The sequence below is a fragment of the Anarhichas minor genome, unplaced genomic scaffold (assembly GCF_050575085.1).
Source record: "Anarhichas minor isolate MPS153535 unplaced genomic scaffold, ASM5057508v1 ptg000004l, whole genome shotgun sequence".
Classification (NCBI taxonomy): domain Eukaryota; kingdom Metazoa; phylum Chordata; class Actinopteri; order Perciformes; family Anarhichadidae; genus Anarhichas; species Anarhichas minor.
Window position 1 is genome coordinate 6,932,514 of NW_027466450.1, and position 22,717 is coordinate 6,955,230.

Consider the following 22,717-nt stretch of genomic DNA (forward strand, 5'->3'; position numbering starts at 1 on the left):
CTTTAGATTCAACGTCATTTAGAGTTTAATTATTATTATTCAGTTCCTTCAGAGCTGATTCCAGAATATCATGATACTGACTTCTGATTGGAGGTTTCTCACCTTCTATTGCCCCAAATACTGTGCTCCTCTTCTCCTCAATCCTCTCAGATGACGATACCTCAGTCTAAGACGTTAAGCAACTAGTAACTTCATGCTCCACTATACCGATTGACAACACATAACCTATTTTATTAAATGGAAAATCAAATTGAAAACTACAGAAGTTATTTCAACATGCCATGATTTTTTAACAATGTATTAATGAAATGGCAATACAGCGCACAAATACACCTAAAATATTTAATACTTTCAGCACACAAAAGGTTTTCAGACATTTACTGCATCTCCAAAGAGAAATGTGCTCGCATGAATAAAAAGGCAAACAATCATAATAACGCTTTGCATGCTGATGTCAAAATAAATATTTGCATACAGTTTACAACACATAAGATTCTCACAAACTTAAATATGTATAAATATTGTTTGATACAAAAGATACGAAACAACTGAATATCAGGAATATCAAGACTTTGCATTTTTAAAGCTTCAGCGTCACACAGTGTTTACGTCACTAATCTGATGAATGAGATCCCCTCAAAAGCATGTTAATTCCCTCAATTGTCGCTCTTGTTTGACTTGCAGCACTGGGATATGAGAGGTTCTTCACCCACCAACAATTACTGCTGTTAAAGTATCACAAATTACTGTAATAAAAGGCTTAACAAGTCAGGCATCTGAAACAATATCCCTTTATCTGACACCTCATGTGATTGCCTGTGTTGGAGTAAATGCATCCACATGCAAGCGCATGTCATTTAGTGAAGCAGCATCAGAGTGTAACATTTCTGTCCCCGAGTGGATTCAAGACCTGCGGGGCTCGAGTCCGTGAGAGAGCTGAGTTAGCGTCCTTTGATTGTCGATCACCTTGAGCTGACGTACGTAAGTCCGAACTTCTGGGTGGTTCTTGCTGGCCAGAGGTGAATCTGGGCCTGAATAAATTGGAAAGAGGAGTAAAAATGGTTAAATGAATTATGTAATGAATTAATTAATCAATGCCAGTCCCTGAAAAATTAACAGGGAACTGGAGTATAATTTAAATACTTCATTTGTAATCAAACCATTTGATATTTCATCCCAATTTCCATCACTATGAAATAAAACTTTGGGGTGCACACTCACTGAATGGTTTGCTCCGACAGTATCTCACTATTTTCAACGTGTTAGCAATCATTCGCTGAAAGACAAAGAGCGATAATCAGCAACAGATATCAGCAATTAACTGAATAGCTGAAGAAAAAAAGATTTACACCAACCATTTTCTCAAAATTGACCAGATAGTCGATAAACGTCTTGTTGCCCTCATGAGTGAACGTCATGTCTGTAAAAGATCAATCATTTAGATGGTTAAAGCTGTTAAAGAAAAGATTCAACAACATAACTGTGTCGTACAGGTCAAAATGATGTTACATTGAAAATGAATGGTCACCAAATCAACAACTCTGACCTTTGATAAGCAGCGGCATGAAGGGGATGATGGGAGGTTCCAGCTTGGCAACTGTCAGTCGGTACGCACGGTGGTTCCTGGACGGGTCCTGTGGAAACAATCACACCGTTCTGAGATCTGACGTCGCCGTGTTAAACAGATCCATCACACTTGCCCGAGGATGATGCTGCAGAACCCACACTTGACCAGCTGATGGTGCAAGAAAGGCTGGACAGACAACTCAAAGATGGAGATGCTTTGAAGTACAAAATCAGTCGTTTGAACTTACCATCAGGTTTTCAAATTCCCCGTAAAACCTCTTGAATTTGCTGGGAAGTTTCTGTGAAAACAGATTACACGAAAGGTTAACTGGCAGGTAGGCTAAGAATCATTTTGAAACAGACAAAGTACCCACCTCCCAGGTCTGACTCAATCTGCACACTGCTGGGTTACTTAGTCCCATGATGATAGCAAAGAAGGCGTTCAGGTTCTTGTACTCCTTGCAGCTTTGACATAAAACATGGAAAAGTATACGTTAGAGTAGTGAATAAACAAAACTGCAAGCTGAGTCAAAGAAAAGCAGAACAGACAGTGAAACACAGTCCACTTACTGAGCAGCAATCTTGATGAACTTCTTGAGAAGCTGCACCCTCTTGCTGAACTGAGAACACAGACACATCTCTGTGATCACCCAGAACTGAATTTCATTAAACCTCCTCAGGAACAGGTCCAGGTTCACGGTGGTTTTCTTGACGTTTTGCCTCCCAATTGTGTGGTAGACGAGTTCAAGCTGTTCGACACCAAAGAAAAACAGTTCTTGTGAACAAAATAGTGCATCAACTCAAAGAATGAAAACAAATGAACTTTAATTTATGCTATAACATTAATGCAGGCGTACTAGCAATTAATCATCTCTGCTGGTCTCATATCACAGTCGTACCTCATGTACACAGTGAAAAAGCTCCCAGTCATAGGAAGTTATGTGGTACGCCACATCTTTGGAGCTCATTAGCTCAAAGCTGGCCAACCGCCCTGTAGAGGAACCTTCCTGCTCTGGTAAAGGGGTCTAGAAAACAAGAAAAAACTGTCTTTTATATTTGATAACTATGTATTGTATCAGGAATATTTGTTTTGCAATTAAAAAAATAAATGCAGCTACGATCAACCGAGGCATAGGTCCTCATAATATACAAAAATATAAGCCAAAATACATTAAAATGTTAAAAAAGAGAAAGGATTATTGTTCGTAAGATATAATAAAATAAAAACATTCATATATAAAAAATAAATCTGCACATTCACTAGGTTGCTTAAAAGATAGCTGGATTCTAAAAGTATGTAAAATAAAATGAGAAAAGTGTGTTTAGAGCAACAGATTTCACATATTTTTAGTTGTAAGTATGATGAGAATGTGCTGTGTAATTAGAGATTAACCCACCAAAGAATCCAACTGATCCCTCCGGCAGGCAAACAGACGTCCATTTATGCTGAGAGTGGAGAACACTGAAACATCATTGGGCTTGAAGATGACTTTCTCTGTAGAAACAACAACATAACACAAAAAGGTTAAAAAAAAGATTTAAATTTGTGATTGTTATTTTATGGAAATGAAATGGAATATTTGAAGAATAAACGAATATTGTACAGCCAGTCATGGTTCTCAGAGGATGAAGTTGTTCTCAAGCTGGTTTAAATGCCATTCTTTAGCACCTACTGTAGCAGCCATCACAGTCTGCAAAATCAGCTGGGGATTCATTAGTACATCCCCCTGCATGGGCTCTCCCTTGTTCCACCTTCGACCGTTTGATTAACATGTAGCTGCCGCCGCTCTCACCTCCTGCCGAACTGAGGTTGACCAGGAGCAGGTCCTCCGCTAACCCCAGCTTGTCGGCCACGGCACCGATGACCTCCCTGACTGAGGCGGCCACAGGGACACGAATCGTTGTGTAGGTGTGGTCACAGCAGTAGACTTTGAGCAGAACTGGAGGCATGAATCAGAGCAAATATGCGACTGTCAGCAAGAAGGAAAGGAAAGAGCGGTGAAGCAGTGCTGGAAATATGGAAGCAGTTAGATTATTAGAGCAATAGATCCAAATCTGCGTGAGATGATTCACAACCATATCTTTACACAATTACAGGTTGCTATATTTTAAGAGGTCATGAGCTAAAAACGTTAGGATTCAATGTGTTAAAGCTTCCTATTTCCAGCGATATTCAATGAAAACTGAAATTGATTAAGCATATATGCAAACATTAAATGTCCATGTGTGTGTGATTGTGCAGGCGAAAGAGGCAAAGAACACCAATGACTCATTTCCTCTTACTCAGACATAAGATCCTCATTAACAAATAAATACATTCTGCTAACAGAAGTGGGCAACTGACAGCAGTGTGCAGCAACAATGTACTGAAATGATCCTCTTTAGTCTGGGACAAATGTTGCATCATACATGTGGAGACACATCCTTTACTCACTTTCATCATTACTCTTGATGGGCTGACGTTTCTGAAGCTTCTCATCTCCCATACTGAACTGCCGCAGCAGGACTTTGTGCTGTGAAGTTTAACAGGTTCATTTATCAAGACATTTTTTGCACATGAACTTTAATTTGAAAAGGCCAGAGTCAGTGTCTTACCTTTTTCTGTGAGACTCTGGCATCTTCAGTGCTAAAACATGAAACAATAAGCAACTTTTAGGTTAACGTTTTGCATATTTGTTCATCAACCAATAAGACCTGCCAATTGCTTTTTTTAATTACGTGAACATACAGTCGGATCATGGTGGGCACAGAATGATAAATACACACGGCCAGCTTTAGGATTAAGATTCATCCATTCACTTACTTTCGCTTTAAACTTCTCTCTAGTTCTGCGAGTTGATCCCTGAGGGCTGGAACTGCTTTGGCATCATTAGCTACCGCCATGAGAAACTCCTGCAAAAGACAACAAGAATAAAAAGAAGCCTTTAGTAAACAAAAACCTATTTATTCTGAGTAACATCTGGAGTTTTATCATAGACACAAATCAAAGAACAGACATGTAAATGCAGGCAATATCCATCCCCTGGCCTTATTGCTCAGGGCAAGTATAAACTATGTTGTAAACATTTATTAAGACTCGTAAATCTGTTTCATACCCTGGTCAACAAGGGAGAAGTCTCTACTCTGATTGGTTGGCAGGTGTTCACTTATGACTAGACACCTCTGATGCAGGTATTTGCTTGCTGTTGTAAATAAAGGTGCCAGTAGTACACTCAAGGTAAAAACAGTGAGACTTAGCTTTACAGTTTGGAGGCAGTGTTATTTTTGCAACCAATATCTAAAAAAATGACACTTAGTTGATTAAAAATGTAATTATATTTGTTTGAATCTGGACAAGTTGATTTCTCACAAACCTCTTTGCATCAGGTGGTTCTTTGTCTCTCTGCTTTTATTACATTCAAGGAATGTAAAACCTTTTGGATATTATTCCATAGTTGACCTCCACCACCATTTGTAGATAATACTTTCATGACTGCTTTTGCACAGTTGTTTTGTCTTTAAAAGATTTACAAACATACAATTATTTATTCATTTTTCAAAAAGTAAATCTTGAGTTTTTTTTTTATATTTCACATCTCATCTGACTTAAATTGTTAAATGTTGGTCTACACGGCAACATACACCGTCACTGAAAGACTCAAATAAAAATTTGAAATCAAACAGAAACACTGACTTTACATTGATTATTAAATCACATTATTATTATTATTATCATGCTGCACCTATAGCAGTAGTTATAACAGTGGTTATAACGTTACTTGTTGTATCTATATGCTGACCTCTAGGAAGGCCCCAGAGTCGTCCTCCTCCTGCAGGTGATCTCCATGTACAGCAGCCCACTGCATCACCAGGCGGATCACCCTGCGCTTGTTGTTAATCGTGTAGTCCAGCTTTTCCTGTTCAGAGCCCTGCAAAGCCTGGGCATGGTAGGTGCACAGCAGTTAAAGATCAAAACAGTAAGTAAAGCAGAGGAGAAAGTTTTTTTTTTTTTTTTTAAGATTAGTTTCACATTTAACAACATTAGCATAATGCTGAAAGGATATTGGGCCATCAACACCGGACAAAGTTGACTGTTTGGGATGAAGACACAGTGCGTGAGCACAAAGTCATCCAAGGCCGAGTCTGTGTCAAAAAGAAAGAGAAGGTTACGTCAGACACCTGTGTTACAGCAGATCAAAGCACCTCTGGAGGCCTTTTGATCCTGCATGGCGCTGTCTCTGTCACCTCTGCAGGCAAATAAAGACCATATGTATCCACACTAGCGAGAGTAATTAGATCAGCTCTGTGACGTGTGGCTAATTATAGATGAGAACAAACAGGTCAGTGCAGAGCAGCAGGCAGAGGACAGAGGAGAGAAACTCTGAGCCAGAGAGAATAAACATACAGCATAGAGGAAAACCCTTCATAGCAAAGATGATCATCATAGGGATAGATTGTATTCGATGGCTGTAATCTGACATGCTGAAAGTTGCATGCCGAGCAGTACCTGACTCTGTGAATTGAGAATCCAATCGCATCATTTCGAGGAGGTGCTCCAAAATCTTCTCCGGAGTCCCCGACATTACCTTGTATCTGGAGCAACACAGGATAAGACACACCCTTCACTAATCAAGACACACTGGCTCTAAATGATCTGCGACACCTCCGTGGCCCTCGACTGATTTGTCTTACTTGAACGTGGGTCTGCGATTGCTTCATTTGATAACAATCCTATTTACAATCACAGGGTTCTTGGCCCGGTTGAAGATTAAGGGGAGTCTGGGCTAAGAGCTGTGAGAGAAGCCAAAACAGAAATGTAGGGGCATCTCGTCAGTGAAGGAGAATCAACACAGTCCAGCCCCAGTTGTTTTCATTATCACAAGACTTGTTGTGTCTTCCTCATAGTCTTGACACTCTCATGTGTGAGGAGCCGAGTTGATTAGAGGGCGACCCCAAACAAGTAATTGTGACTTGCCAGGCCTTCTTTTTCCCCCCAAGGAGCAGAGGGCCATCATTACCATTAATGTGTCTCTCTATATTACAGCCGCCGTGGTGCAGTGACAGATGCTTCTATTAAGATAACACTTGTTGGCTGCAGTGCACAGGATTGCTCTGTGCCTGCCAGACATGGTCAGTAAGCCTTTTCATCTGCTGTCACACTGACTGATAGAGTCAGTATTCACAAGGCACTTTCAATGTTTTTAAGGATAAAGCTGGTGATATTTTATATTTTTCATATTGCCAACAAATCTCTTGAAAGACCAAAACAAACAATGAACCAACAGGAGGAAGTATTATCTGTGGAGCTAACGCAACAGACCCGCTCTTCAACTTGCTAACGCACCTGCAATAACCGCTTATCGCCAATGGTGCTACCAAAGAGAATAAAAGAGAAACAAGATCTTCAAGATTGTCACTTCCAGTGAGATTTGTTGACAGAAAAAAAAAAAATACATCTCAAAATATCACGATTAATTCAATAGTAAAAGGGAGGCTGTGTTAAATCATCATCCAATTTTTTAAGGCATATTTCACCATTGACTGAACTCGGAACAAAGTGTAAAGTATTGTAATTAGAGTCAACTGCAGTTTACTATGTCTTACTCTCTGACACACACACACACACACGCACACACACACACTGCTTTTAAACCTTTCCTGTGTGAAACCAGTGCAGTGGATTGTGGGTACATTTACTTGTAATGGGAGGAGGAGGCTCCGTGGCTGGAGGTTCGACTGCTGCTAAGACTCTTCTCCAACACCAGAACATCCTGACCGTGCTCCTTCAGACGCACCGTGTTGGCCTCCACATCCTTCACACAGATACACACACAGAGTACACACACAGAGTGCATATACATAAGTTATGCATTTTAATATACAGAGTGAGCAAGAAGCTGTTCGATCTCACAGTTAAACAGCTATAATAACGTTAACGACACACTGGAAGGTTGTGTGTATGTAATTCTATCCGAGCTTATTTCTGTTTCAGTGAATGTGAGGAGGTGTCCCTTCCAACACTAACACGTCATAAACTGAACACAATGTTGACACCATGATCTCAAAATTACAGAGAGGTTTGACTCCTCTCTGCTCTCTGCATCAGAGCCAGCTGTCATTTTCCCTGCTGCGGAGAAGGTGGCATGACACTTGGCTTTGGTCACCGAGCAGTGGATTAGTTGGCTCGTCCGGCATACAGTCAGCACACAACCACGCTAACAGCAGCAGGCTGAAGGCTTAAATAGGGTTCATGACAATGCAATAATGCTAAATAATATTTTGTGAGTCTAAAGTCTAGTGTGGTGATTGTTAGTTCATAAGAAATGTGAATATATTTAAAATAGAATCTAACTGGATTTTTTTTTTTTTTTTTAAACCAAGACATTGTATTACTTCCCAGTGTTATTGTAAAAAAAGTGTTTTACCCCTGATGGGGTAGAAGGTTGGTTAACCCCCTGAACAAGGAGCGGCCTGCCGGGGGTCAGTCTTTACGAATTAATTTCCAAAGATAACAAATTTGTCAGCCTGAATTTTGGGGAAAGGTGGATAAAATAATCAACAAGACACCTGGAATATTTCTATTTGGTGGAATGATGCAACCATAACAATAAGGAGTCTTGGTTTTAAATATTTCAGTCAGTGTAAACATCATATTAGCTTTAACGAAAAGCCAACACAGAACAGGAATACGATGATGGGGAAACTGTATGTTAACGTGTTTTTGCTCAATGGTTAGCAGAGAGTTGTTACATATTCAAGCCATTTAAATGGATATATCTTTATAACGTTCATTGTCTCTAGATTTCTACTTTCTTTAGATTACAGACCTGCTGGAGCATCACATTCATTCACATCCAGCTTCATACTGTCAAATCTCTGCTGCTGTATTTCAGCCAGAACAGTAAATTCATGACGGCTTCTGAACTCCTGGATGGAAGTTTTCCACACAAGTTTGCATCCACAGCTAATTAACCCCAAAGCTGCTTTTTATCTCTAGCTTGAAGTAACACAAGTCATTACCAACATAATTCATATTCAGAGGACTAAGCTAATGAGTGCAGAGGACTGGAGTATCTCAAAGGATGCATTAAATAACTTTTATGGCTGCAATGCTGAGGTTTTGCCAACAGAGGGCAATATAACTATTTTAAATACTACTGTAAAAGCACCAAAAGAAACTCACGCTCAAAATCCTGTTGAAGTCCTCCTTGTCCACTGTCAGGAAGTGACAGTTGTCCTCTCGCAGGACAATGGAGGCAGCGCGGGGGGCGTCATTGACAAGAGCGAGCTTTCCAAAGTCATCTCCCTCATGTAGAGTGCAAACAACACCCTGCGACACACAGCGTACTGATCAGTTACTTACCGATGAGTTAATGCCCTGGTCAAAGCAACATAATCATTTCATAGATTTTAGAAATAGTGTGATCTCATCTGGAGAAATACCTACTTTTCCATAGATAACAACGTTGACTGAGCCCTTCAAAATAATGTACCATGATGTGCCCTCCTCGCCCTGATTGAACACTGAGAGAGAAAAGAAACAAAGAAAAGTTTTGGTGGTCTGGTATTCCCTAATCTGGGATTTGTTGGATTCATTCTCCCTCTGTAATTCATTAATAAATTAAAATTGTTTGGTATCAGGTTTTTGGGAAAGATCATTACCGTCACATTACTTATTTCACCGTATTACTTACGCACTGTTCCTGCCTTAGCATGAGACTCAAAGATCAGCACTCCTGCCAGTTCTCTCTTTACCTGCAGAGTAGACAGATGCATAGCTCAGGAGGATCAATATAAAGAGAAATTAAGTTTACTTACTAGTGCAACTGGGAGCAACCAGAAAGAGTACAACCATGCAAAGTGTTATCATCCTGCCAGTCAATACCCCTCCAGTGTAAAACTGATTTTCCTAAAATTGAATGTGAGCTCAAATCCATTCAAAAAAAGGCAGGCAGTTTCCAGTAGTTCTCACCCAACTTTGAGTGAAACCAAATGAATGCAAACGAATGATTTTACTTGCAGAACATCAATCAAAATATGTGATGATTAGTACCGAGATGACTACACAAGTACAGGAGGGTGTGCAGTTTGCATGCTTGCCCTTCACTCTGCTCCTGAATGTGACAAGTTGTTTACTGCCACAAGAGACAGAAACAATCTTAATATCTGCATACTGACAACAGGATTCATACGGCCACATAAGACGGAGAACTCACAGTGGTGGACAGGTGAGATAAGGCCTTTATATGGAGCAGCTCTTCATAAATGATCTCCAAATCATCTGCTGTTCTTTCAGACGGACTGCAAAACAGGTAACATGTAAAGAAAATCATGACACCGAAACACCAGTTCAATTTATTTAAAATTGCTCTAGAGAGTATTGTTTTGTGGTCGTACTGTTTCCTCAGAATCATCCTCATGTGGGCATCAGGTCCAATCTGCAAGAGGAGGAGCAGGGTGTCCTGCAGCTCCTCTTGGCTCTCCTTCCTCTCCTCCTCGCTCGGTAAAGGAGCATCCTCTTGCTCGTCATCCAGGAAGCGGTAGAAAATGTACTTGTCCTGGAAGCTGAGCTCCTGGTCCACTGTGTCACAACAACACAGACAGCAGGGCTCAAATTATTTTAAAAAAAAATCACTGCTTTGCACGTACATGTGCTGCAGACACAGACATCACACAGAGTCTCACCATGGTTGAGAACACCTTCTTCCAGCAGCACCTGCCACATGCCCACAGCCTGAATACGAGAGTGGATGCATGAGCTCTGCTGCATTTGCCAGTCAACCAACTCTGTCCCCACGCAACACTGCCTATAGAAAAGACAGGAAAGGTCTGTATAAGATCTTATACAAGGCTAAGCAGTATATGTTCTGTTTTTATTATTTGAACCTGCCTGTTCTTGTTTGTTTTTTCTGTTTCTGTGGTTTTACTAAACTGCTAACAGGGTGTTGCCAAAAAAGAGCCTCTATGTTCAGCCAGGAAGTTAAAGCTACTGTGAGAAACTTTAATTTTGTGTTGATTTTGGCGGTCCATGTGGTCAAAAGCTATAGTGTTTCCGAGCACCAGAGTTCATTTTACTGTAGCGGCGAGACGAAGCTCTGCTCCTGACCGGAGGAGTTTATGCGTTTTTGCCGGACTCAGGTTGCCCCTTGATGAACAAATATAGTATTTTGAATCAAATAGAATGATGCAATCTTTCACAAATATCAAAGATTTAAGGTGCCATCTAACCTGTACGTCTTCAAATGGTACTTCCTGTCTCTGATCATGTGAGGCGCCCTGGAGAGGATGGCGTTACGGAGAATCTTCCCCGCCCACAGTATCTTCTCAGAAGGGACCTGCACAATCAAACTCAAGTTAAATCGAAGCACAGTAAAGTCCTACTGAGTGCCTGCCACATAAACAGGTAATGACTGGGCGCTGCATACAGAAGGATGATTGTGTTTACTACCTGGGAAATGCATTTAAGGTGGGATTTGGCTGGACTTTCAATGAATGACTTCTGCGAGGAAAAAAAAGAAGCAAAATATAAGAGGAATTTAAATAAAACACATCATGCATGACAATAAAACGGAGGCTCAACATCACAGAAATTGGGTGAAATTAAAGGTTTGTTGTTGTAAGAAACACCAATTCAGTAATTGGCAATAAAATACATCAGGGAAGCAACAACATGTCTGACAAGTCAAGTGTTTTTCCTCTCACGTCGGGCCACAGATTATCTTCTTCACTGCTATACTGTATGACTCACAGTTGACATTAGCTGTCAACTTTAATTGAACTTATGTCTTTCTATATTGCATCTCAGTTAAAATAATAGTCTGTTATCAGAATCTTGACTGCTGCATTCAATTGCTTAAATGGGACACAGATAATGTCTATTACTGTATGGAAATGTGTTTTTTTTCCCCCACTGGGGCCATGGAGTGGGCTGCGGGGCTTTGACATTTAAAGTGCATTCTGCATGCTTCAGAGAACAGCGCAACTCGTGCATTTATGTGAAGGCTTTTAAGTTCATTATTTATTTACAAGAATTTCTCCACTCAGTACAAAAAGAAGCTGGGCATTATATCATAAGCATTATTCATATATGTTAAAGTAAATCAGAGCAGTTTGTTTGTTACAAAAAAGGAATACAAGCTTCTTCTTTTTTTACATAACAGTACAACTCTGTGGCCATGTCGTGACTAAACTCTTTGTAGGAGTAAAGCACAGGGCATCATAAATCTGCTGCAGTGCCACGTTATCAACGCAGGAAACGACAACAGGAGAAAGGTGGGACAGGAACTGTCATAGATGGAGACAAAAACTCCGGTCATCTTGTTTATATTTAGACCAACTTTAAACAAACTTCACATTCCACGCTGTTTTCCATCCTCTTTTGGAGAGGAAAGTATTGGTAAAGGATGTCGTTATGTCAGGCGAAATAGAAGCACAGAATGAGTTATAGTCTTTAGGTTTAAGTGCCAAACTGTTCACGTACAGTAACACTCTGCAAGACAGGAACAAGGCCAGCGAACCAGCATTGTCTCACCCTCTCAGTTTCTCTCTCTCTCTCTCTCTCTCTTTCATAATTTGTGGTCGCAATAAATCAGGTAAATAATTCATGTGTCATGCAGGCAAAATACCTTATTCTGATGTTTGGGGACAGAAACAAATGAGTTGTTGCTTATGTTCTCTTTGTCCGGCATTCCTGTTGGCAAAAAAAAAAAAACATTCATAAGAACAACAACATGTATAAATAAATATATTTAGTATGACTTTAAAACAATGAAATAGATGCAACATATCATAATGAACTTGACATTTAAATGTCATGCCAGATCATCCTATTTCATTTGATTCCACTTTTAATAGTTTTTTTTCTTTTACCTTTCAAATCAAACAAATATGACATTTCTGTCACCATTATGAAACAGAAAATTAACCCATAACAGTGGGAAATTTCATCTAATTTCTATCTCCATTCAATGACTATCTTATTTATTTTTCAATTATTTATCTGGCATTATAAATAATTTAGACTTCCATGTGCGCTTACCTTTGGGAGACAATTGTCATTTCTTAACAAATCTATAGTAAAAAATGCTTTCTGAGTTACATTTTTCCTTAACTAAACTAAACTATTATTATTCTGGTGGCGACTGTACAAATTATGTAAAAAAAAAAAATCAAATCAATGAGGAAATGTGACCGTTCTGCAGAGAGTTTGTAGGGTGAGGTTATTTCTCAGTATTAGGAGCCCTCCAGGACAAAGTCAGAGCTGCTCAGTCACAACTGTATCTGCAGGGAATAACTCCGCTATACTTAGACATGCTTCTCAGACTACTGTACAACAAAAACTGGTTGTCAACAGGATCAACACATTATCACCTTTTAAGTCCTTTCTTGTTAGCAAACAGTTGCTTATTTACATATCCAGCAGTTATGAAGGAACATTATCATTTGTTTGGATTCATGTTTCTGGCCTCCTTGATGAATGTAAGTCTAATATTCTCTTTAAGCTTTGTTTTTGGTCTCCACCAACCGCTGAGGGAAATATCTGGCTCTTTAGCTGATAAGTGCTCCACTTTGTTCACCAACTAGTGACTACTTGTGTCTGCTTGCTGCTGAAGGTTAGCACATTGTTTTCACATTATTATTTAATACATTGTTATTGGAAATATACGGACTATAGCCGCTTTAAAGGTCATCTTCTTACACACTCTTGGACTGCATTTCTATTCATATACTGCGGGTCTGAACATAACCTGTGCCAGTTTATTGTTAACACAGCTGTACATCATTATATTTGTGGTGCTGCCGTGCTGGTCCAGGTGATATCAGGCAACCCATTCAAGTGTCATACTAATTCATCACATTTGAGATATGAATCCAATAGTAGATATAAATTACAAAAATCTAAAATCAAATTTGTTGGTAAAAGATCAGATTTAGTTTGAGTACGTCAGAAGGGAAGTGTTTTGTTTTATTGAACATTAATGGCAACACAAGTGTGCTTTAAAGGGTGCTCAAGTAGAGTGGTACTGAATGCATGACTGAATGAAACATTGCTGACTTTAAAAGCACCAAAGTGCTGTAAAAGCACAGCGTAGTTGTGTGTTTAATTCATTCACTACTACAGTTACAGAACCACTATGCTGCTGTGGATGTACTGTATACAAAAAAGTGCATCAGCCTCCAGCTGCTTGATGCTTGTGAGATTTCTGTCTTGGTGTATTCATGCATAGAGTACATACTGTAAGTATTGTACTGTATTCTGCAAAAAATGCCCCGAGCCCTGCTCTTACAGTGTTGCTCCATAGCACGAAACAGTGATGAATACTAAAGCAGACACATGGACTTTTAAAAGCAGCCCATGAGGCTGCAGTACTCAATCAAATCCTCTTTGATTGGAACATAAACCAGGAAAACATTTTCTTTGAAATGATCCATCATTTACAAACCCTTTCAAACAATACATTACAACATACAGTGAACAAGCTGCCGGTAAGGTTTCTCACTGCTGTTCATCATTTTTATGGTACATGATTTTGAAGCAAGTTAAGTGGTCTGTTTGAGCAAAGTGAAGTAAATATTGAGTTAACGTGCAACAGAAAAGCATAGATAAATGTATCAGCCTTTATCACAATGCAATAGGATGAAGGAGGGTCAGACAGTAATGGAGTCAGGCACACAAACGTATTATTACATATTGTACCAAATAAGATCATATATGTTATATTACACAACCTAAAGATTGTGAAATCTCATTATACAAACAAAATCAAAGAGTTACTTCTGGGAATATTAGAAAGTAAAGTGACGGTATTACTGTAAACAGTTTTCTTCATCTTGATACAATCTGCATTCAAACTTTGTAATACATTTTATTCACTTTATAATTTCATCACTACGATTTAGTTTTTTTCTGTACCTTTAAATCTTGAGTAACTAATAAGAAAGTAAACCAAATGCACTGCTCAGCCTGTTTCTGATGATGCACTGCTGTCACTGAACATCCTGTAAACCGTGTGCACCAACTGCAACATTTGAACATTTGGAAGCGCCTGCACTGTAATATTTTACAGTCAAATGTTGTCTTAAAGACCCCAATCAAATGTAATTAAAAGTTTATATAATGCTTTCAAATCTCCCACAGCCTGCACACTGTATGAACTTTAATACAACAGCGAACTATATTGTGACAAACATATAGATAGAATGTGCGATTGCTGAGCCTAAATACTTACTGTCACCACTACAATCACTTTCCATCACACCATATGGTGGGGCGAGCAGTCCAGCCATGCACTGATGATATCTCTATGAAAATAAAGAAAATACAAGAACAAATCAGTCATGGAAATGTGTGAAATAGTGGTAATATGAATGCAGCACATTGTGTATTTGGTAAAGAAAACGTTGTCCTTATGTCTCATCACTTTATCCATATGCGAGGCCAAGGTAATGTACCCTGGACAAGGGTACGGTAACATGCTGTAACTCAACAGCTGACATTCACAGCTGGTGTTTCGGGAAAAAAATTGAGATTTTGACCTGAGATCTTGAATTTTTTACCAAACCGCTCACACACAGCTCTACGGTGCAGGATCACCATCAGTGAAGACATAATCAGATGATTTACTTCAGTAAAAGTAAAGAATTGGCAGCAAAATGTATCTTAAAGGGGACATGTCGGGAAAAACTCACTTTTTCAGTTGCTTGCTTGTGATTTGGGTACCTGGAGTTGATATAAATGGGCTGGACAAAATAATAGCAACAGTCCTCTTTTAATTACCTTGATTAGTCAGAGTACTTACTCCTTAATGTTGTGCAAGCTGCAATTTAAACTTTATTTACATTAAATCTAACCTCGGCATGTAATCCACCCCAACCATTGCTGTAAAGCGCCCGGAGCAACTTGGGGCTCAGCGTCTCACTTAAGGACACTTAGACATGGATTCTAACTGTACATGCCTTGTACCATCACAGAGCCCTGCAGCATCACAGATGTTATGTAATGAACATCATACTGCATCCATGCACTCTTGTAAAGGTTTTTTCCTTGACACTGGTGTACAAAGAGGCCAATTCAACAGTAACCAATGAGCCATAACAATATATAGCCTTATACACTAATATTAATGGCCCCTTAGCAGACTTTAAAAAATTGGGTTTAAAATAACCATACATTGGCTAACAAAATATACCGAAATATTGAGATTTTGCAAAACAGAGTTTGTTTAATCATTATTATCTAATGGAGCTTTCTATTCTGCCTTGGGTGCTTTTTCTCTAACAGAAAGTACTCAACCCTGCATCTCTAAAAGAAACATTTGATCGCGTAAAAGCATCCCCACTACATTTAGTATCTACTCTAATAAATCTGTGCTGATTGTTAAAATTGTATTTTCAATCTGATCAGTAGACTGATCAAGATTAAACATTAATTTGCGGCAAAAGACACACAAAAACGTATTACGTGCCGAAGCAACTACGTTCTGAGTCGATCAAAAGCTGATTGAGGACCACTTAGTTCTCTCTACCTCGCTATCATCTGGTCAGCGGAGACTGAACGAAAGCTAGAACCACAGAGCCGTTTGTTCCTGCATGTGTAATGTACTCTCAGAGGTCATGTTTTAAATTCAATTCTACCCCCTGAATTCAGTTAATCACTTTAGCAACCCTTCAGGGGCACACAGCTTTCCCCCTCAGAAGCAGTTTAGAATCGCTCAGTGACCTCAGTCTTCAAACCATCTACTCCAAAATAAGGACTGACTTGGTGCTCATTAATACACTAAAAGATACAGATTAATGTCTAACGCAACACTCAGATTATTAAAATGCGTCTTTTGTAGAGGGGATTTTGTACACATGCAAACAACAGATTTACATATTCAAAGAGTTCCCTCAACAAGTCTATCTGTGTACCGTTGTTGACAATTAAAGGATTTAGGATTAGGGAGGAGCACTTAAACTGAGCACCAGATGAACAAATGAACTCAACCCCTCTGAGCCAATAAAGCCGAGTTCCCTGAGGGATTGAATCCAGTAGGCAGGGTGGGGGTGTTGTTTCAGAAAAGGCTTAGGACCATTGTCAGGTGTGTAAAAAGCACTCAGTTTATATTCTGTTAGTATTGATGTCTCTGACTCTAATGACACACCATGCATTTGATTAATTTACATCCTCCATCTTGAAATTGAGTCACAGACCTTTCAGTTGTTTTTTTTTTTCATTTTGTCTGCATATACGTGTATTCTATTTAAGCTGAAATCATGAGACAATTCAAATATTTTGATGATCAATTCATAATTTAAGTAATTTTTACTGGCTTTACTGGAAAGGAGTTTTTCCCCAGACTTTTATGGACCAAATGTTTAGTCTATGAATTCAGAAAAGAATTAGCAGATTAACAAATGAATCAGAATAATTATTAATTGCAGTCCTGCTCTTGTCTGTCTATTCTTGTCTTTGTTTGTGCTCTGTGAAAAACTCTTCGTAACTGTTGTTTTGATCTCTATAAAAACAAATTATGATGATGATGCACACCTTCATTTGAGGCTATTTTGTCAACAACACCACACACACATGTCAATTTACAACACAGCTTAGTTTTGGTACTGAATAGAGTTAAATTGATAGTTTGACATTTTGGGACAACAAAATATTTGCTTGCTTGCCAAGAGTCCGATGAGGAGAATGATAACACTCCCATGTTTAGCTTAGCATAAACACTAAACACTAAAGCTAAACATTTTTAACTTTATGTCTCGTTTAACACATGTGTATATTCGGACAGAGCCAGGCTAGCTGTTTCCCCCTGTTTTCAATCTTTATGCTAAGCTAACAAGCTGCTGGCTGTGGCTTCATATTTACCATGAAGTCAAGAGAGTGGTAGAGATCTTCTCATCTTATACTTGGCAAGAAAGTGGATACGTCTATTTCTACAAAATGTCTAACTATTCCTTTGAATAAATCAGTGTGATTATTGCCACATTAGCCTTCATCATTTTAATCCCAAAAGATTGTTAGAGCATCAAAAAAGGGAAACCTGGGCCCCCTTCTGAAGCCAGACCTGGGAGGTCGGGACAGTGCCTGTGGCGTGCCGACCCCTGGCATCGCAGACTAGCTCTAGGGATGTGGAATGTCACCTCTCTGGCGGGGAAGGAACCGGACCTGGTGTGTGAGGTGGAGCGGTACCAACTAGATATAGCTGGACTCACCTCCAAGCATAGCGCTGGTTCTGGATCCAAACTCCTAGAGAGGGGATGGACTCTATTCTGTTCCGGAGTTGCCCAGGGTGAGAGGTGACGAGTGGTTGTGGGGATACTTGCGAGCTCCCGGCTGGCCGCCGCTGTGTTGGACTTGTCCCAGAGGAACGAGAGGGTCCCCTCTATGCGACTCCGAGTCGCTAGGGAAGTCTCTGACTGCTGTTTGTGCCTATGCACCGAACAGCAGTTTGAAGTACTCAGCCTTCTTGGAGTCTCTGGGTGGCATTCTGGAAATGGCGCCAACTGGGGACTCTATAGTTCTGCTGAGGGACTTCAACGCTCATGTGGGTAACGATGTAGAAACCTGGAGGGGGCTGATTGGGAGGAACGGCCTGCCTGATCTAAACCCAAGTGGTGCTTTGTTGTTGGACTTCTATGCTAGTAATGGATTATCCATAACAAACACCACGTTCGAGCATATTGCGGTTCATAAAAACCACAAGACAGCCCAACATTGTTGGGCTGTCTTGGCTGACACGTCTCTTCAGTATCGCAAGGAGGTCGGGACAGTGCCTGTGGAGTGGCTACCGGAGAGTGTGCTCCAATTATCGGGGTATCTCACTGCTCAGGAGCATCTGGAACACCCTCCTAAGCCTGCTGCCCCCGCGACCCGGCCCCGGATAAGCAGGAACTAATGGATGGAATCATTTTATGCATGAAGTAGAGAGATTTAAACTGTAGATATACTAGTATTGTGATATAATTGTTATAATGAATAGATAAAAGGCCCTAAGACTTAAATATGTATAAGCCTTGTTTACATAGATCTAAATGTGTCATGTTCCCTCAAAACACAAATTTAAATATTCATGACATGTCAAGTCACAATAAAACAACCACTGGCTGTGATTTGTGTAGCTATTCTTCCTCCTAGTCTTTCACTTAATACATCATTTCCCAACAAATGGACAGTCAATAGTCATGAAGGCACAAACAAGCCCCAATGGGACTCACAGACAGCTCTGAAAATAACGTCCTCTTTGTATTAGCAGTACAGATGTTTCTGCTGCACACTGTGTAAAGTACGGATAAACCTTTAGGCGTGTTCAACTGTGTCAAAATAATCTGTCACGACATCCAGACAGCAAGCACAATGGTGTAGACACACAGCTTATAGCGTCAATCTGTGTTCATAGAAGAAACATAATTGACCACAATCTGTTTTATCTCTCTTTCATTGATTTACTCTGAGCAACTGACAGGTGTTACAAACACTTCAACGATCAAAACAAGTCACATCCTTGTCTTATAGAAGGTCTTTGATCCCCAAACACAGCTTAAAAATACCTTTTGACAAATTTCCACCTGACATAAAATCGATTACGAATAGTAAACTCAAACATCGACATATTCCTTAATTGTAGTAGAGGTAGCATATTTTATTTGGAGAACCAATACATCTTTTTAGTTTTTTAGCATATCACGTCGCTCAAAGAATATGACAAAAAAACAACAACATTTGGACATAAAAAAATATCTTGAAACAATCAGATACACAACAACTACAGAATTGTGTTAAATGTGATAAATTATTATAGCAAGGCAAGCATGACAAATGTGCCAGCCAGACCTGTGAGTCAGAGCAGTGGCAAATTCAGAATAATTATAATCAATAACAAGTCACTGCATCATAGTGAAATTAGCCAAATTCTTCCATTATTGATCCAGAATCCGACAGTGTATTGACTTGCTGGCTTCTAATAACGAATATCTAACGGCCACAATTTGAAGCTTGATGACGGTAAGTTTCTTACTTTACTCCTTTAGAGTTTTGGTTGACTTCTCTCCTTTTAAGCACTCAGTCTTATACTTTTAAATGTTTTTTTAAAGACTCAGATGTCGGAAAACTTTGCTCCAGCAAGGTTAGCAATTGTTAGCCATTGTTAGCAATACCCGTTGCATTACGCCGGTATTTTGAGCATACAAACACCGTAGCAATGTGTCCACATGATAGACGTTAGGGCAGCCATCAGTTGGAAAAAACTGCAACGCATTTCAAATGGAAAGCAGCATTAGTAGCTAGGCTGTGGCACAAGAATTAGAAAGAAACACTGAATGGGCCATGGGTACTCTCAGTGCTGTAGTGGAGGGAATATACAGGTGAATGGGGTATACTCGCATCTTTTTCTGGTGGTTTACAGTAAACCCACCTATCAGCCAAACAGCAATTGAAATAAATTGGAGTGTATACCCACTTCCTCCTCTGTACCCTTCCACCTAGTAGTACAACCACCTCATCAACGCACCTCTGATTGTAGTAATAGTTGAAAAGCTTTGGAACTTGACTTAAAGAAGACACATTTTCTGACTGACAAAATACAAATATTTACACAGTTGGCTTGTGATGTTTCTGATAATAATTTACAATAGAAAAGCAAATGTAATTCCAACCTCTGAAAGTGATATTTTCTGAAACATAGGAAGTCCAAACTGTTTAAATAACTATATTTTGACGTACTTGACTAATCATCAAATGCGCTTATGATCCTGCATTCATCATCACAGGGCTTTTATCGTTATATGAAAATGAAGTTTACGAATGTGTCTCAATAACAGATGTGCCATTCTGTATTCCTCCAGTGAAGCTTGGTCAACTGTTTACACTAATCTGCTCTCATACACTGACTTCACTGTTCACAGCAGCAGAGCTCTTACACATCTCTTCACCCCGTCTTCTACTAATAATGTGTATTTTCCCCCCATATACTTAGTGTATAAAAACAGTAAAGATTGCCACCATGGAGTGAGTCCATATCTCTATCTGATGCTTATTCTTGCTATGCTATCCAGAGTTTACAGATGAGTTTAGTCTTATCTGTGTGATAACAAACACATCAGTGAAGATATAAACCAAGTCATCTCAGTGCCGTTCCAGCTACTCCTCTGTAGTTCATGCTTGATCACATTATGAGCATCAATGTGCATGAATGCACTGCTGTATTTTGAATAATTCACCCCAGATTACGTAACCCACATTGTGCAAACTGTTCTCAAAGCAGTCACTGATTATTGTGAACTCTGACAGGAACACTTCAGGCCACTTGGGTGAAACAATTGGGTGAAAAACTCCTTCCAAGAGTTTTCCTTTTCCTTTGCTCCGTCAGATTTCCTCTCAAACTGAAACAGAATATAAATTCAAAATGTTCCTACTTTTAGTAGGAAAATACTGAATTCTACTTTTGACATTTGGATTGCAAATTCTGAATTTCCAGATAGTTCTGCAAAACGAGCAAGAACAACTCTGAACAAATTTCTTTAACCAGCATTTCTTTCACTTTCCCCATATATAATACAGTGCTTCTCATGCAACAAATGCATTGGATTGTTCAAAGGTTTGGCAAAGATTACCTAAAGCTGCTACCAGCGTCCCATGCAGCCTATTATTGTTGTTAATGACTGGAAGGTCCTCCACGCCTTCTTAATCCGGCCGTTAAACACTCCAAGCATGTAAATCCAGTCCTAAGAGTCATGGGTCACATCGAGCATGGTCCAGCATGAAGCCAGCAGCTCCGTCACCGCAGCCTGCACGCCCCTCTGAGAGCAGAGTGAGCGGACTGTGTCAGACCAGCAGAGTGCCAGTCAGTCTTCTGAGCAGCAGTTGCTAGGTGATCAACTCCAGTCACTGAGCACACAGGAGAGCATATTCACCCTCCCTCCATCCCTCTCCCTCTCTCTCAAGCCTTAGCTACACTTCACACGTAATACAATAATACAGACTAGTTGTTCTTTTTCTGCTTGGCCACCTTCACAAAGAGTTAAAGCAGAGAGTCTCACAGGATCCGCAATAACAGAAATATATAAAAGAAATATTGTAAAAATGTCTCTGCTGCTTTCATCGACTTATAACTCCTCAGGGAGACATTTCCTCCGTGAACACGCCGGCAGAATCTAGTTAAATGTGTAAATGTTCCTTTGTGCCTCCAATCCAACTCTAAAATGTAAAGACAGTAGTCTACCATCCAGCATGGTGTTCCTATCCCTGAGCGTCTTCCTCTCAAGGACACAGACCAGATGGCATCTTATCTTTGACCTTGTTAACTATCAAATCCACAAGACAGCTGCACTGAACTTCCTGAAAATGTTCAAACCAAGAAATGTGTATGCCTCCCCAACATTAAATTGTATTTACTGTGTAGATATCTATATCTATATCTATATAAAATTTGTCTAATTTTAAGGATACTTTAATGGTGGCTGGTTATCATCTCAGGTGTTTGCAGTGCGTAGCTTTATAGATCCTTAGATGATGTTGTTGTTTCATAATATCAATTTGATGCCTGAAAGAAGGTCCATGTTGTGATGTTGAATCTCTAATAAAATGAACAATGTGAAGGGATACATAAGCCTTTCTTTTAAAGTAAAACTATGCGAACATTACTAGAGAATAAAATGTTAAAAACCACACTGATCACACTTATGAACCACACAAGCTGCTTCATCGGCTCATTCCATGGCTGCATGTAACGGGCTGTAACAGTAAATTTAATAAAGGATAACAGTCAGGGATGGCTCATAAAATGCTCATTGAAATGTGACCAAAATTACAAGCAGTCATACCACATGTTTGATCCCTCAAGGAGTATTGCACAAATTAAAACAACCTTCTTTAACACATTTGGTGTTTACTTTTATTGCTCAATTAGAAATTCAGAGCATATATCTATTGCCTTCACATGACTCCCAAAATGGTGACGGCTGAGGCAGCTGGAGGCGAATCCTCCAATGGCAAAAATATGACGCGCACTATACTCTGCCTCTGATTGGCTACTTGTTGCCTTTGTTTGTTGGACTGGTCAGGTTTAGGCCTGAGTGAGAGTAGGGTTAAGAGATTAGGGTTAGGGGAGTGAGACTGGTTAGGGTTAAGGTAAGAATATTAGGGTAAGACAATCACAGGCAGAGTAGGGCGAATCATGCCTTCACT

The 22,717-nt window shown here is 39.6% G+C and overlaps 1 protein-coding gene across 3 annotated transcripts in view; it reads right to left on the reverse strand.

Annotated features, from left to right (window-relative positions):
• Nucleotides 1-210: 210 nt before the first annotated feature.
• Nucleotides 211-22,717, reverse strand: part of rapgef4a (Rap guanine nucleotide exchange factor 4a) — a 32,247-nt gene continuing 9,740 nt past the window's right edge. The window contains exons 5-31 of one of the 3 annotated variants that reach the window (XM_076103687.1): nt 14,775-14,847; nt 12,171-12,235; nt 10,994-11,044; nt 10,774-10,880; nt 10,231-10,352; nt 9,943-10,126; nt 9,762-9,846; nt 9,240-9,300; nt 8,993-9,069; nt 8,729-8,875; nt 7,243-7,358; nt 6,053-6,138; nt 5,610-5,688; nt 5,346-5,496; nt 4,370-4,458; nt 4,162-4,192; nt 4,001-4,079; nt 3,360-3,506; nt 2,964-3,061; nt 2,466-2,591; nt 2,137-2,315; nt 1,941-2,031; nt 1,815-1,865; nt 1,547-1,634; nt 1,356-1,420; nt 1,222-1,276; nt 211-1,031 (exon numbers count right to left, since the gene is read on the reverse strand). In XM_076103687.1, coding sequence (XP_075959802.1) covers nt 904-1,031; nt 1,222-1,276; nt 1,356-1,420; nt 1,547-1,634; nt 1,815-1,865; nt 1,941-2,031; nt 2,137-2,315; nt 2,466-2,591; nt 2,964-3,061; nt 3,360-3,506; nt 4,001-4,079; nt 4,162-4,192; nt 4,370-4,458; nt 5,346-5,496; nt 5,610-5,688; nt 6,053-6,138; nt 7,243-7,358; nt 8,729-8,875; nt 8,993-9,069; nt 9,240-9,300; nt 9,762-9,846; nt 9,943-10,126; nt 10,231-10,352; nt 10,774-10,880; nt 10,994-11,044; nt 12,171-12,235; nt 14,775-14,847 — 2,631 coding nt within the window. In that variant the 3' untranslated portion in view covers nt 211-903. Of the gene's footprint in view, nt 1,032-1,190; nt 1,277-1,355; nt 1,421-1,546; nt 1,635-1,814; nt 1,866-1,940; nt 2,032-2,136; nt 2,316-2,465; nt 2,592-2,963; nt 3,062-3,359; nt 3,507-4,000; nt 4,080-4,161; nt 4,193-4,369; nt 4,459-5,345; nt 5,497-5,609; nt 5,689-6,052; nt 6,139-7,242; nt 7,359-8,728; nt 8,876-8,992; nt 9,070-9,239; nt 9,301-9,761; nt 9,847-9,942; nt 10,127-10,230; nt 10,353-10,773; nt 10,881-10,993; nt 11,045-12,170; nt 12,236-14,774; nt 14,848-22,717 lie in introns of all 3 variants that reach the window. The other 2 variants (XM_076103696.1, XM_076103704.1) reach the window with 2 other exon arrangements.